Below are 12454 nucleotides of genomic sequence, written 5' to 3'. Positions count from 1 at the left end.
CCCTGACATAATCTAAAACTTGGGTAAAACCAGAGTGAATACATGCAGGAAAAATAATGGCTGAAACAAAGTAACCTAGAAATTAGGGTGGCAGGAAATAAAGTAAACAATTGAAGAAAAAATTTCTAACTCAAAACGTTGAACTTTACTACAAATTAAATCTAAGGCCCTTGATACCCAGAGAGAAAAAGGATCAATTGATCTGGAGCCAACTTTAAGAACCTAGATCTACTTAGATGCAAATGCATGGGATCCTAATACATAGATTTCTAGCATTATGCATATAAATGAATTCCCAAACAAAAGAAACTAACAACGAAACATAAAACAAACCTTCATCTGGAGTCTCCCTTGAGGTCCCATATGTGATGGATCTGGATCTGATCTGCAGCCCCTAGCGTTTTGCTTGGCAATAAGGAAAAGTATGACTTTGTTTTCGGAAAATGAGATTTTGTAGTTCCACCATCTCCCTTACGTTGGGGACACTTGTTTCACCAGTGAAGAGAAGGCCTTCTTTTTCTCATGAAATCATGCTTCCTTCATATGAGAAATGCAGACACAAGTTCAATAAATTATCAAATCTGGACCCAAAGTTACACAGTTTGATCGGTCGAGCGACATGCAACTGTGAGGTGTCCTGGATCACTCTGACCTTCTACACAAAGTTGCGTCCAAGCTTCCTCTAAAATCTAAAAACTCAAGGTTGTCTAAAACATTGAGATTCTAATGGTCCTCGTTTATTGGTCCTATTGAATCTTGAACGACAAGAAGATCGTTGAAGCTTTTTATAATGACAACTGAAAAACCTGTGTCCACATGCTAGTCTTTCTTTCGACCTATATCCATGATCTGCTATTGTCGTGTAATCTAGGTTCTTGTTTTGACAAGTAGCTTGTCATTCAAATGGACGAATCGTGATATTTTTTGTGTTGTTTACACAAGTCAATTTGTATTCATTTGAAGCAAATTCTCAATAAACTTCACAACGATCTAAAGAAATAGTTCAGGAGCAGTGAGTTTCCAATCTGAAAGCAATCAAATGCCAAGTGCAGAAGCTTGAAAGATTAAGTACTGGCAGATATGGCCAGGATTATTCATGAACAGGCTATCCAATGGTCATCAAGAAAGAATCAGAGCAAAGCAACTCTGTGCTCCTTGATCACTTAAACAAATATAATCATTATAAATTGAAGCTTATACTTCCGCTAAAATGGTGCCAGCAAAATCTATTGCTACTAATCAAATCCCACCATTTCTATGCAGCACTCTGGCTAAGCACCCATATGAAACTTAACTGTGTTTCGAACATCCTACCACAAAGATTGCGGGCAATACGCTCACCTACCTTACAGTGAATCTGAATTCAGCATGGAAATTGGCAGCCAAAATTTATGCGGAGCCGAAACTACACGCCAGAAACACCAAGGCCGACAGAAACTCCTGATGCTCCGTAGCTCAAATGGCTCGATTTTTGTCCACCGCGCAGTATAATAAAATAAGAAAGCTACCTGTGATTTCGCAGATCTTCTGTCATTTCCTATTCAATGCAAGACTATGGATGTGTAGCTGCTCCAGAACTACCTGCTAAAAATTGAATGTAACCAAGTTGGTCGATGAACCATGTTCCATATGAAGGCCAAGTAGCCATTTATAGAGAATCAACCTGTGAATCGAGCACACCAAATTGAGCAAAGCATCCGCTGCTCTGCTTGAACCAGACGATCCCTGCTCTGTTGCATGTGCATGCCACAATAGTCAGGGGGACAAGTATACCAAAAGGCTTCCAAATATGGAAATACACATGCATGTGCCTACAACACACACACACACACACATGCAGATGCATCCATGAAGTCTTAACTGCTGCAGGCAAGATGCCAGATAGCCAAAGAAAATTGCAGTAGTTCCATTCTGGTTTTGATTGTCAGCATACACTTTGGTAACAACAGGGTGTATTTGAATTGGGAAAAGAAATGGTATATTTTTTTTTATCTAAGCTTCATTTGCTATCAACAGTTAAATATAATATTACCTTTGTTCGGGGGTGGGGCTAAAATTTTTTTACGAAAATTAAAGTTTCCAAATTTTGATGCAGGCCAAAATATCATTTTTTAAAATTTTTATATAAAACGAATAATTTTTTTTTTAAAATGTACATGTAATTCTTTTTAAAAAGAAAATTTGAGATGGGGTCAGAACCCATGCGAGCGGGCTCCTCCCCTTTCTTTCTTATGGTCCCACAAGTCTAAGTTAAAATACTAGTTAAGTTGAAAAAAAAAATGTGTCAAATACTTTTCAAACTCCAGGTCAGAAAATGTAGGGATTCAAGTGTTCCAACGCGACATAGTTTATCGGTTGTCAGCAAGAAGTCAGGCTTGTGCTCGGAAAAGCCGATGTAGGTTAAAAGGCGGTCGAGATCAAAACGAAAGTTTTTTTGAAGAAGAACTTCTAACCTGAAATGGTTACTCTATGAGATAAAAAACATACAAATTTAATATAATTGTTCTTAGCATAGGTTCCGCAGCAACTGATCAATCTCTTCCTTTTGCACATTGAATATGTTTGAAAATTGTATGGGTCAGGATTGGCATTAATTTTCTTGACCTGACATAATCTGAAACCAACACAGAAACTTGACTAATTTCTAGTGGGTAAGGTTTGGAATTAATTTTCTTGACCTGACATAATCTGAAATCAACACAGAAACTTGACTAATTTCTTGTGGGTAGTAAAGGAGAAGGCAGTCGCAACCTACAGGCAGAAACTATGGGTAACATCCGTGGTCCTCAAACATACCCACGGTTTCCAAGTTCCTTTGTATTTGTATGCGCATGTATCTCTTGTCCTTATAGTTTGGCTGCATTTTCTTGTGACCTTCTGATGCTACTTTACTTTACTGGGTGACCCTTACGTAAGTGGTAAGTGGTGGTTATGCACATCAGGATGCATAGTATACAGTTCATGACATGTGTTTTTCTCAACCACTCCCAAATGTATGTGTCTTAAGCACATGGGCCTGTTCGTAAAAGTTGGCAGTTGATGATCTGTGATCGGCAAATACCGATAAAAAGTTGGCCGTCTCCATGGATGTGGAAGAAGCCAAGTGCCCATAATAGCAAGAAGAAGTTAGCCATCTCCACAGATGTGGAACTCTGCGGTGCCATTATTCCTACTTCCAACTGGTGTGAGCTTGTGGCCATCTAAAGACTCGCAAGTGGAATCCAATCATAGGATTTAATAGATGTCAGATCGATTTTACGAATCTGATGTGCCAGGTTACTGAATTTGCTCTCAGGCAAAACCGTGTATAATTTGCGAAGGATTCAAAGAACTCCGTCGACGGAAATTGATAAAAGGTCACTTGGGTGTCTTCACGAATCAAGCACTAGTGGCTACTTATCATCTACTAAATACCCAAAGGAAAAGCAACAGGAGAGGTGGCGCCTTTGGCTAGCTGCAGACATTTTTCCATGTTTATATTGAAGCTGTCGAATCACGGTGGCCTGAAGCTATCAGTATTGTGCTGTTTCCATCACCACAGTCCGTTGTCCTGTGACCTTCCTTTCTTCCTTTTGCCCTTTTTTCTTATTCATTAGAGATTCACCATATTTTGCTCAAGAAATGATCATGAACATTGGCCCAACTGCTCGTCTAGTTCTTGACAATGTTTACTTGATCTGTAAATAAAGTTTTTCTCATATTTATTACGTATTGTTAGTGCATTTAACTTAAACTTTCTGATTCCATAGAGCAATGGACTTCAGGCCATTGAAATTGAAAATGGCAAAAGGATTCACTACCGGCACACTGCATCTCTTGACATGAACTGCTCAGAGGCCCTCCATACCTATCAAAAAATAGAGATCAGAATCATGGTCGCCACCTATTTCACATTCTTGCCTTGCCTTGCCTTGCAGCCACAAGAGCGTTTTATGGGCATCCTGCCATTTCTGCTGCAGGCTAAAATTTATGATCCACGATTCGTGTTGCTACTTTCAAAGGCGAAGTATCTAGTTCTCGTGGTACTACTCGAAGGTGACCGGTGCCCTGTTCTGCGCTCTGACCAATGCTGCTCATGGTCCAGCCTCTACTGCACTGCAGAAGTTGGAGCTTTAGCAAAAAGGATGGAACCAGTGAGCTGTTCCTCATATAAGCCTGGGACCGGGCCATTTAGCTGAATATGGGAGCCTGGATTGTAGAATGATGTGGATTGGTCGCACCGAGCAGCCAGTTTTTTGTCGACCACCTTTCCCGCTTCCGATCTGATCGCCATTGATTGGCTGCGGCAGTTTAAAATTTGAGGGGGGTGGGTGAGCAGAAGCAATGACATCGAGCATGATTGAAAAGAAAATTATTACGGTGCAGCAGGTGGCTTATAAAGTTCGAACCCTTTTCTTCTCTGCCGGAATTTTGTTTTGCTTTGTTTTAGGGGTAATATTTTAGTCCAATTTCAGAAAAGCGCGTCAGACTTTTGGCTTTCACAGAAAGTATCATGCTTCGGTGACAAATGGGTATCTGATCTTAAGCAGACACTGATGTCTGAAATCGCGTTAGAATCTGAGCTACACGAAATACGGGAACGTAGTTAAAAAATCACCGGTATCAGAAGATTTTGAAATATAAAAGGCCCTTTTTTTTTATTGGAGTCCTAATATGGTGGCTTGTTTAAGAGGAAAAAAAAGTTTATGCATACATTTTTTTTTTACAAATTTTGAAAATACTATTCAGCCCCTTTCGAAAAGTTGTTTAGAGGCTTCTCCCCTGAACAAAGCTCATCTCAAAAGATCCACTTGAGCATCAACAGTAAAGAAGCATATAAAGTAGCAAGTGGGTGAAATTAACAACACAACTAAGCCTTTCCTGCGCCCAATCAAGTCCACCAACTTCTGGTAAGTTGCATTCTACTTTTAGAGCAAGCCAACAAGCGTTTGTGACGTTTCTTGTAGGGCCGTCTCAAATTTCGACCTTGAAGTTCTTCCTACATATACGTCTGCAGATTGGCTGGCCACAGCCATCTGACAGATTCAATAATAGTTTTCGAGTCCTAAAACACATGATGAAGTTCCTGACTTTGAAGAGGGTTTACTTAAAGTCAAGAGATTTATAATACCAAGAGAAGCACTGGAGTTCAAGAACATGACTGTGTTCCTAGTGAGCAGATGCTGCCTGGTTTTACCGCAGGAGAAAACTAGCAGGAGGATCAATTGCTTTGTTCCTGAACTTATCCGCATGGATGTAATCAATCTTCGTGTAAGAACAAAAATATGAAGACAAAACTTTGTGTTTTCTCGATGCGTATATAATAATTTATGAATTGAAACACCTCAAAGTACCGTTGGTTTAATTGGGTCCAGTGTCCCTTGAATTGAATTTTATCTCTTTGGGGATTGCACACGAAGATGAAGTAAAAAAAAAACCTCTGCTGATGTCAAATTCCTAGTTAGATTATGTTGCACTTCAATATACAAGATATGCAATATACATGTATATAACTTCGATTTGCCCATCTATGGAGCACAGCTTCATGATTCGTGAATCTTGGTAATATAAAATTCAAAGTAAGACAAGATATTATATTTTCCAGAGATCAGCAAATCTTGAGCGTTACTTTCAGCCTGGTGAACATTTTCCAAGTTAAGGAAAATTACTTTTCTCGGTTATTTGTTTATGATATTGAGGAGTTTTGAAACTTTTCGGTCTTGGAGGAAATTTGGAAGTATACTAAAAGAAAATAGTCTCTCTGTCAGAGCTTCCTCTGCTTCCTCACTGGAATATTCTGTCCTTTCCGGATTTGGGAGCTCAACTAAGCTTTCTTGGACCTATACACTCTCCATTCAAACACAATTAAAGACGCTTTCCACCAAAACCATGTTAAAGGATTTTGTTTCTTTTAAGTTATAAGGTGGTGTTTGGTAACCTCGGATCCGAGATTTGAGGTAATTTGATATCATTGAGAATCACAAATCTGTGAATTTAGTTAAGTCGAACCCGCAATAGACAAAACTTAAAATATAAGGTTTTGGTCATAAACTAAAGAACTCAAATAATCTTTTTCACATGATGGTAAAATTAAACTAGTGTTTGTTTACATTATTGGTCCCACATATAAGGAATCTTAGATCAGCCTGTGACCAAAACAAGATTTTGGTGACGGCGTTAATGATGGTGTTACTGAAATAATGAAAGTGAATATCTCCAACGTTCTCTTTGAAACATCCTCCAACATGCCTCGTGTTATGGAGATCTTCAACACCATCGTCTCCGAATTGATGAGACAAAAAATCTTCTTAAACAAGTTTTTAAACAGCATCTGGATAAGCCACTGCAGAATTGGTAGGTTTTAGTTGGTAAGACTCTTGAGAATGCTCCTAACTTCCAACTTCATGGACGCACGCCATTGTAGTCGTCACAAGTGTTCTTTTCTTTCTTCTGCAGCAATCCAGCGTCACCAGGCAGCCATTAAATTATGCAAACGCGGACCTTTCTTCGCTTCTTGATTTCTCAACCCCTTTAACCAGGTGGGCAGCGCTCTCTTTGGCACATTCGGAAAAGTTTTGAGAAGAAATCGTGGACTGGTTCGTAAAGTCTGCGACAAAATATTAGAGGAGAGGAGCACATCCATGTGTCTCCTTTGTCTAAAAGATAGAAGGCAGGTCAGGAGAATTCATTTTCTCCTTTATAGACAGTTTGGATTTAAGCAGATTCCCTTCTGGAGGATTGAACTGATATATATATCGAGTTCTGGATCTCGTAAACCCATCTTGCTTTCGAATAGTTTGATGCGGCAATGTGAATGAATTAGATACACCAGATTACCAAATCAATTTGTAATCTGTTTAATGGAATCTGGCAAAGAAACACGAATCATATTACGATTCTCGGCACAGAGTTTATATGCAGTTTAATGACTAATAAATCAATTAGAGATCTGAAAGGGCGATATGCTCGATGTGCATCGGCCGATATGCTCGTGTTTCTCTGAGAATGGCGACAAGCACGTGGACTCGCCGTTTCTTCTTCTTCTTCTTGTTAGTCCAAATTTGAATTGTAGGCTTGTGGCCGGTAAGTTTCAAAGTTTCCGAACAGAAATAACAGAATAGTTATATGCTGCCACAGGCAGTGAAAATGGCCGATCGGATTCTTCATCGGCCCCTTATTTCGGGAACCATGTTCTTTATATTAAATGTTTCTGCCATTACTGGGAGCAACCAATATCCAACCCTCCTGCATAATTTCAAGAATCCACAAATTGCCATGAAGAGAGGAAATCGAACTGTTCTCATTCAATGCTCTCTGCAGGAACATGTATAAAAAAGCCTGAGACAATTAACAGGACAAAAATAAAAGAATAAACTGTACGGGGACGGCTACTGTTTGCCATGTTCATGCGATAATTCGTTTTCACCACTGTGTTCGTGAGGAAATATTGCTGGTTTAATACTAAGTAGTAAGAATATCCTGAAACTTTACGTAAAATCATTATTTATGGGTGCAAGATGCATATTAAGATGAGCAAAAGCTTTTCATCTTATAAAATTTCATCAAAGAGATTTAGGAGGTACTCAATACCAACGAAAAAAGAAGAATCATGCACGTAAATAAAATTTCCTGGCCATCCATTCTAAATATTTCGACCTTCTAGTTGTAAAAGTTTAACGCTGGTAACTTTTCACCTGGATGCACAGGTGGGTTAATTTTACCCATCCAGCACACCTTTTGCATGATTGAGGAAGGAAAAGCTATTCTGGAGGTCATCAAACACGGGTGAAGTTTTCTAAAAGGTTTTTTAGGAAAAAAGTATAAATATTATCAAAATGATTAGTGTTTATTATGCAATAATGCAAGCACGTTAGAATATAATTTAATTTTCAACGAGGTGACCACGACTTCTCATATATTTTTCAACTTTTGACGCGACAGCGTATCGGCTGATACGGGACCATGTGTGTCTACTGATACGAGTGATTTTAAATTATTTATAGGCTGAAAAAGTTAAGTAAACAAATTTTTTAATATTATTTCGGTTTTTAAATTCTCGGATACGCGGGGGATGCCGGCTTCTTTGAAAAAGAGTCGTGTCTCGTCTCTTCTTATTCTTCAATGAGTTTTGAAAATTCAATGACACACTCAAAATCTAGATTTTATAAATCACGTAGGGGTCAGGTTTTTCGCTCCTTCTTACAAAATCAATCAAGTTTTGCCTGAACTAAGTTTTTGTGAAACCCAATTTTGTTGATATCCAAACACTTCAAATCCAAGTTCCAGGCTTTATCTTCAAGACTTGATTTTGATTTTAAGTATCATCCAAACGCCTTTTAAAAATGAATTAAAGTGAATGAAGTAAGAGAAAAAAAAATTAATTTCTCTCTCTTCATCCTTTTTTTTTTCCCTCCTCCCATTTCACCCTTGACTTGCTGTTGTGGACGTCGAAAAGGTCTGTCTCCCTCTCTAATATTTTAAATAGTAAATTCCTAAAAGGAGCCTGCAAAGGTGAGGGCAATAAAAAGAAAAGTTGTTTTTTCCTGGAAGCTTGCCACCATGGCCGAAGAGCCTGATGACCGGACCAATGCGTCCATTCTTTATTCCAAAACCGTCCTCTCCATCTGCTTCCCTGCCTCTGCCTCCCCCGACTCACCCGCGCGATACACAGAGATAGTTGATAAGGGGAGAGAGAGAGAGTCGAGAGAGAGTCTCTGGCCTGATATAGGAAGGACTTGCCCGGGGGAAGAGAGAGAGAGAGAGAGACGGTAGTTGCAAGCCGGAACGGTAAAAGTAGTTGCTGCTATCCACAACTACCATCTTTTCGATCGCTCTTTCCTTTAATGCTTCTTTTGGTTGCTGTTGTTGCTGCTGCTGCTAGTTGGTATCTCGAGTTTTGTTGGGTTGTTTAGCGCTTGCAGTCATTGTCAAGGGGTGCTCTCTCTCTCTCTCTCTCTATCGAAGCTTGCTTTTCTTTTTTCTCTTTTCTGAAGAAGATGCGACGGAGATCGGCCGAGGGACGCGGTAGATCGGGAGGAGAAGAAGCAGCTTGGTTTGTGAATTCCGCTCCCTTCTTCGTTCTTTGAGCTCAGGAGGAAGGGGAGGATTTGCTCTGCTTCACCGAATAGAGAGTGTGACAGAAATGGCGTCAGAGAAGCCCCCGTCGAAGGGCCAAGCATGGTCAGCCGACTGTCTCTCCCATCTCTCTCTCAGTGAAACATGAATTTGGGTGCGGAGGACTCTCTGACGTAGTTTCTGTTGTCTTCTCGTTTTCTTCTTTTCTTCTCAGGTTCTGCACCACCGGTTTACCCAGCGACGTCATCATAGAAGTGGAAGAGATGGCCTTTCATCTTCACAAGGTCCGTTGCCTGATATTTCTCCCTCTTTTCCGTACTTCTTCTTGGTGAAGATTTTACCTGTTCTTTTCCTTTTCTTTTTCAGTTCCCGTTGATGTCAAGGAGTGGAAAGCTACACAGAATGATCACGGAGCAAGAGATCTCAACGCACAGAGAAGGAGAGGAAGAGGAGGAGGAGGAGGAGGAGGAGGAGGAGGAGTGCTACCTACTGAACCTCCCGGGCTTCCCCGGTGGCTCCGAGGCGTTCGAGATCGCCGCAAAGTTCTGCTACGGCGTCAAGGTGGAGCTCACACCGTTGAACGTCGCCCCCCTCCGCTGCGCGGCGGAGTATCTCGAAATGACGGAGGAGCACGGCGATGGCAATCTCATCGCGAGGACAGAGGCATTCCTGAACCAGTCTGTGCTCCGAAGCCTCAAAGACGCCGTCAAGACGCTGAGCTCCTGCGAGCGTCTGCTACCGACGGCCGAGGATCTCGGCATTGTTGAAAGGTGCATCGACGCCATTGCAATGAATGCTGGCGCCGACCAGTTGGCGTCGGGCGATCTGGCGAGCCCCAACGGTAGCATTCTCTGGAATGGGATCGACACCGGTCTACGGCACCGGGATCAGGTAAGGCCCGATTGGTGGTATGATGAGCTGGCTGTTCTGGGGCTGCCCTTCTACAAAAGGGTCGTCTCCGCCATGGAAGCTCGCGATTTGAACCCCGAGAGCATCGAGGGGTCACTGGTTTGCTACGCCAAGAAGTTCATCCCGGGCCTGTCGCGGAGGAACCGGGTTTCGTCCTCGCATTCTGCTTCCGTCGCAACAGAGGACGAGCAGAGGGAGCTATTGGAGACTGTGGTGAGCCATATGCCGGTGAGGAAGAGTAGCAACCCCACCACGACGGCGAGGCTTCTGTTCGGGCTGCTCAGGACAGCGAACATCCTAAGCGCGTCGGACTCGTGCCGGACGACACTGGAGAGGAAAATCGCAGCGCAGCTGGACCAGGCGACACTGGACGACCTGCTGCTGCCGAGCTACTCCTACCTCATCGAGACTCTCTACGACATCGATTGTGTGGAAAGGATTCTCGAGTATTTCCTTGAGGGCTGCGGTGGCGCAGATGCAGAGGAAGAAGGGGAGGAGGATGAAGAAGAGGCCAGGAGATACGGGAATTCGCCAGGAATGAATCCAGTGATGGCGGTCGGAAAATTGATGGATGGGTATCTTGCAGAAATCGCGTCCGACGGCAATTTGAAGCCGGAGAAGTTCTATAACTTGGCCGTGGCGCTTCCGGATCACGCTAGGGTTTATGACGACGGCCTCTATCGCGCCATCGATGTCTATCTCAAGGTAACACTAGAACAAACGCTCTTTTTTCATCTCTTGTCATCTGTTGCATATCAAGATTATTCATCACTTCTTGATTATATTTCCCGAGTTTTTTAGAGTATGCATTAGTTCCCATTCTCGAGTCTAAGTCGACGGCGAGTGTCGCCACGATGCCAAACCAATGGCTGAGTGCTCATCTGGATGGTTTGTCGCCATGGATGTGCCACTGCCAACCAGGGAAGCTGCTGCCTGCTGGGTTTGTTAACCCTAAGTAGGGCAGCCAAAACCAAGAAATGGGTTAGTTGGTTCATGAATCGAGGGGTGGCCAGTTTAGTCGAGGTATCAGCAAATACGGGCAGGTCAAATCCATTACTCCCTAGCAACCCTCAATGGTGAAGTTCCACACCTACTAGCTCAGAGCAGGTCTCTTTCAGATCCTCAAGATCCCCCAATTTCAGGGAATGCTGCCAAACGAGGGAGAACGTTTATCTCATTCTCTTTGTTCCGAGTCGGATTCATTAGTCACTGTTGGGACTTCCCAATGTTCTTTTCGCTTCATTCTCCATTAGGAACTGAAGTTTAGTTCAGATGCAGACCTGAACTTCTGCTTTTTTATCAAATGGTTCTGGAAATTGACCATCTGCAGTTCTCTATCCTAGATGCTACGTTAAGATGTGTACTTCTAAGTTAATACCTACTGGTAATTGGTGCTTTGATTGTGATAAAGCACCATTTACGTCGTACGCCCATCTGTTTCCTGTCGATTAATCATCATCATTTATGCGTATCTTTATCTGATTTTTCGAGTTACTGAAAATGTCATTAGGCACATCCATGGATTTCCGACGAAGAACGGGAGAAGATCTGTAGCTTGATAGATTGCCAAAAGCTCACGCTCGAAGCGTGCACCCACGCTGCCCAGAACGAGAGGCTTCCACTTAGAGTTGTGGTACAGGTCCTCTTCTTCGAGCAGCTACAGCTCCGGAATGCCATCGCTGGCTCCATCGTAGCTCCAGATGCATCACTACCGGATTCCGGCCACCCGGTCCGCCTACAGGACCACATCGCCTTCTTGGGCCAGTCCCCTGCTGCGCAACCATGGCAGACTACAGTTAGGAACAATCAGGTTCTCCGCTTCGACATGGACAGCATGAGAGCTCGCGTGCACGAGCTCGAGCGTGAGTGCTCTACAATGAGGCGGGCTATACGAAAGTTTGATAAGGCCAAGAAGGGCGGCGGTGTTGGTGGTGGTAGTAGTGGCGGCGGTGGCGGCGGTGGTGATGCGGAAGTTGGTGGCAATGGTGGATGGAGCTCATTCACGAAGAAGTTTGGGTGCAAATTCAAGACTCAAGTATGTGATTCACATGAGAGAACATGGGTAGAAGCCAAGAAAGGGAGCCACCACCACCAACATAATCGAAACTCGTCGCTCACATGATGGAGTACTGTTTCAAGCCATTTTCATATTATTCTCTTCCCTCTAGCAATCATAATTCTTCTGTCATGTACATGTAATTTTTCTGGTAGCATATTCTTTGCCCCTCAAACTTACATTTTATTTACTGTGTGAGAAGAAGGATGCCTCTTATTTTTTCTTTTTTCAAAGTTTTCGGCCAACTAGCAATTCTCTCACTGTTGCTCTGCGGCTTGGTAAATCCCATCCTTTGACCAGTACTGAAACCATAAGGAAATGACTTTATGGCCTTCAAAGGGTGAAAAAAGGGCAAGATTTTCAATATTCAATTACCCATCTTTTGAATTAGGATATCTAAATTCTACGTTGCAGAAAAGGGTATAACATTTAAAA

General features: G+C 42.4%; 1 protein-coding gene across 1 annotated transcript; it reads left to right on the top strand.

Moving 5' to 3' along the window:
• Nucleotides 1–8537: 8537 nt before the first annotated feature.
• On the top strand, nt 8538–12205 carry LOC116251076 (BTB/POZ domain-containing protein At5g66560-like). The gene is made up of 4 exons (XM_031625146.2): nt 8538–9159; nt 9269–9338; nt 9421–10668; nt 11474–12205. Exons 1-4 carry the CDS (start codon nt 9122–9124, stop codon nt 12083–12085), a joined length of 1968 nt encoding a protein of 655 aa, XP_031481006.1. The 5' UTR covers nt 8538–9121; the 3' UTR covers nt 12086–12205.
• The last annotated feature ends 249 nt before the right edge of the window (nt 12206–12454 follow it).

This window comes from Nymphaea colorata, chromosome 3 (genome assembly GCF_008831285.2).
Source record: "Nymphaea colorata isolate Beijing-Zhang1983 chromosome 3, ASM883128v2, whole genome shotgun sequence".
Taxonomy (NCBI): Eukaryota; Viridiplantae; Streptophyta; class Magnoliopsida; order Nymphaeales; family Nymphaeaceae; genus Nymphaea; species Nymphaea colorata.
The sequence above is the reverse complement of the archived record's forward strand: the minus strand, read 5'-3'. Positions and strand labels throughout refer to the sequence as shown.

Bases quoted from the DNA above. Each gene is read 5' to 3' on its own strand.
- LOC116251076 (XM_031625146.2), top strand. From the start codon at position 9,122: ATGGCGTCAGAGAAGCCCCCGTCGAAGGGCCAAGCATG. The intron at 9,160-9,268 runs GTCAGCCGACTG...TTTTCTTCTCAG, and splicing joins CCGTCGAAGGGCCAAGCATG to GTTCTGCACCACCGGTTTAC. The intron at 10,669-11,473 runs GTAACACTAGAA...AAATGTCATTAG, and splicing joins CCATCGATGTCTATCTCAAG to GCACATCCATGGATTTCCGA.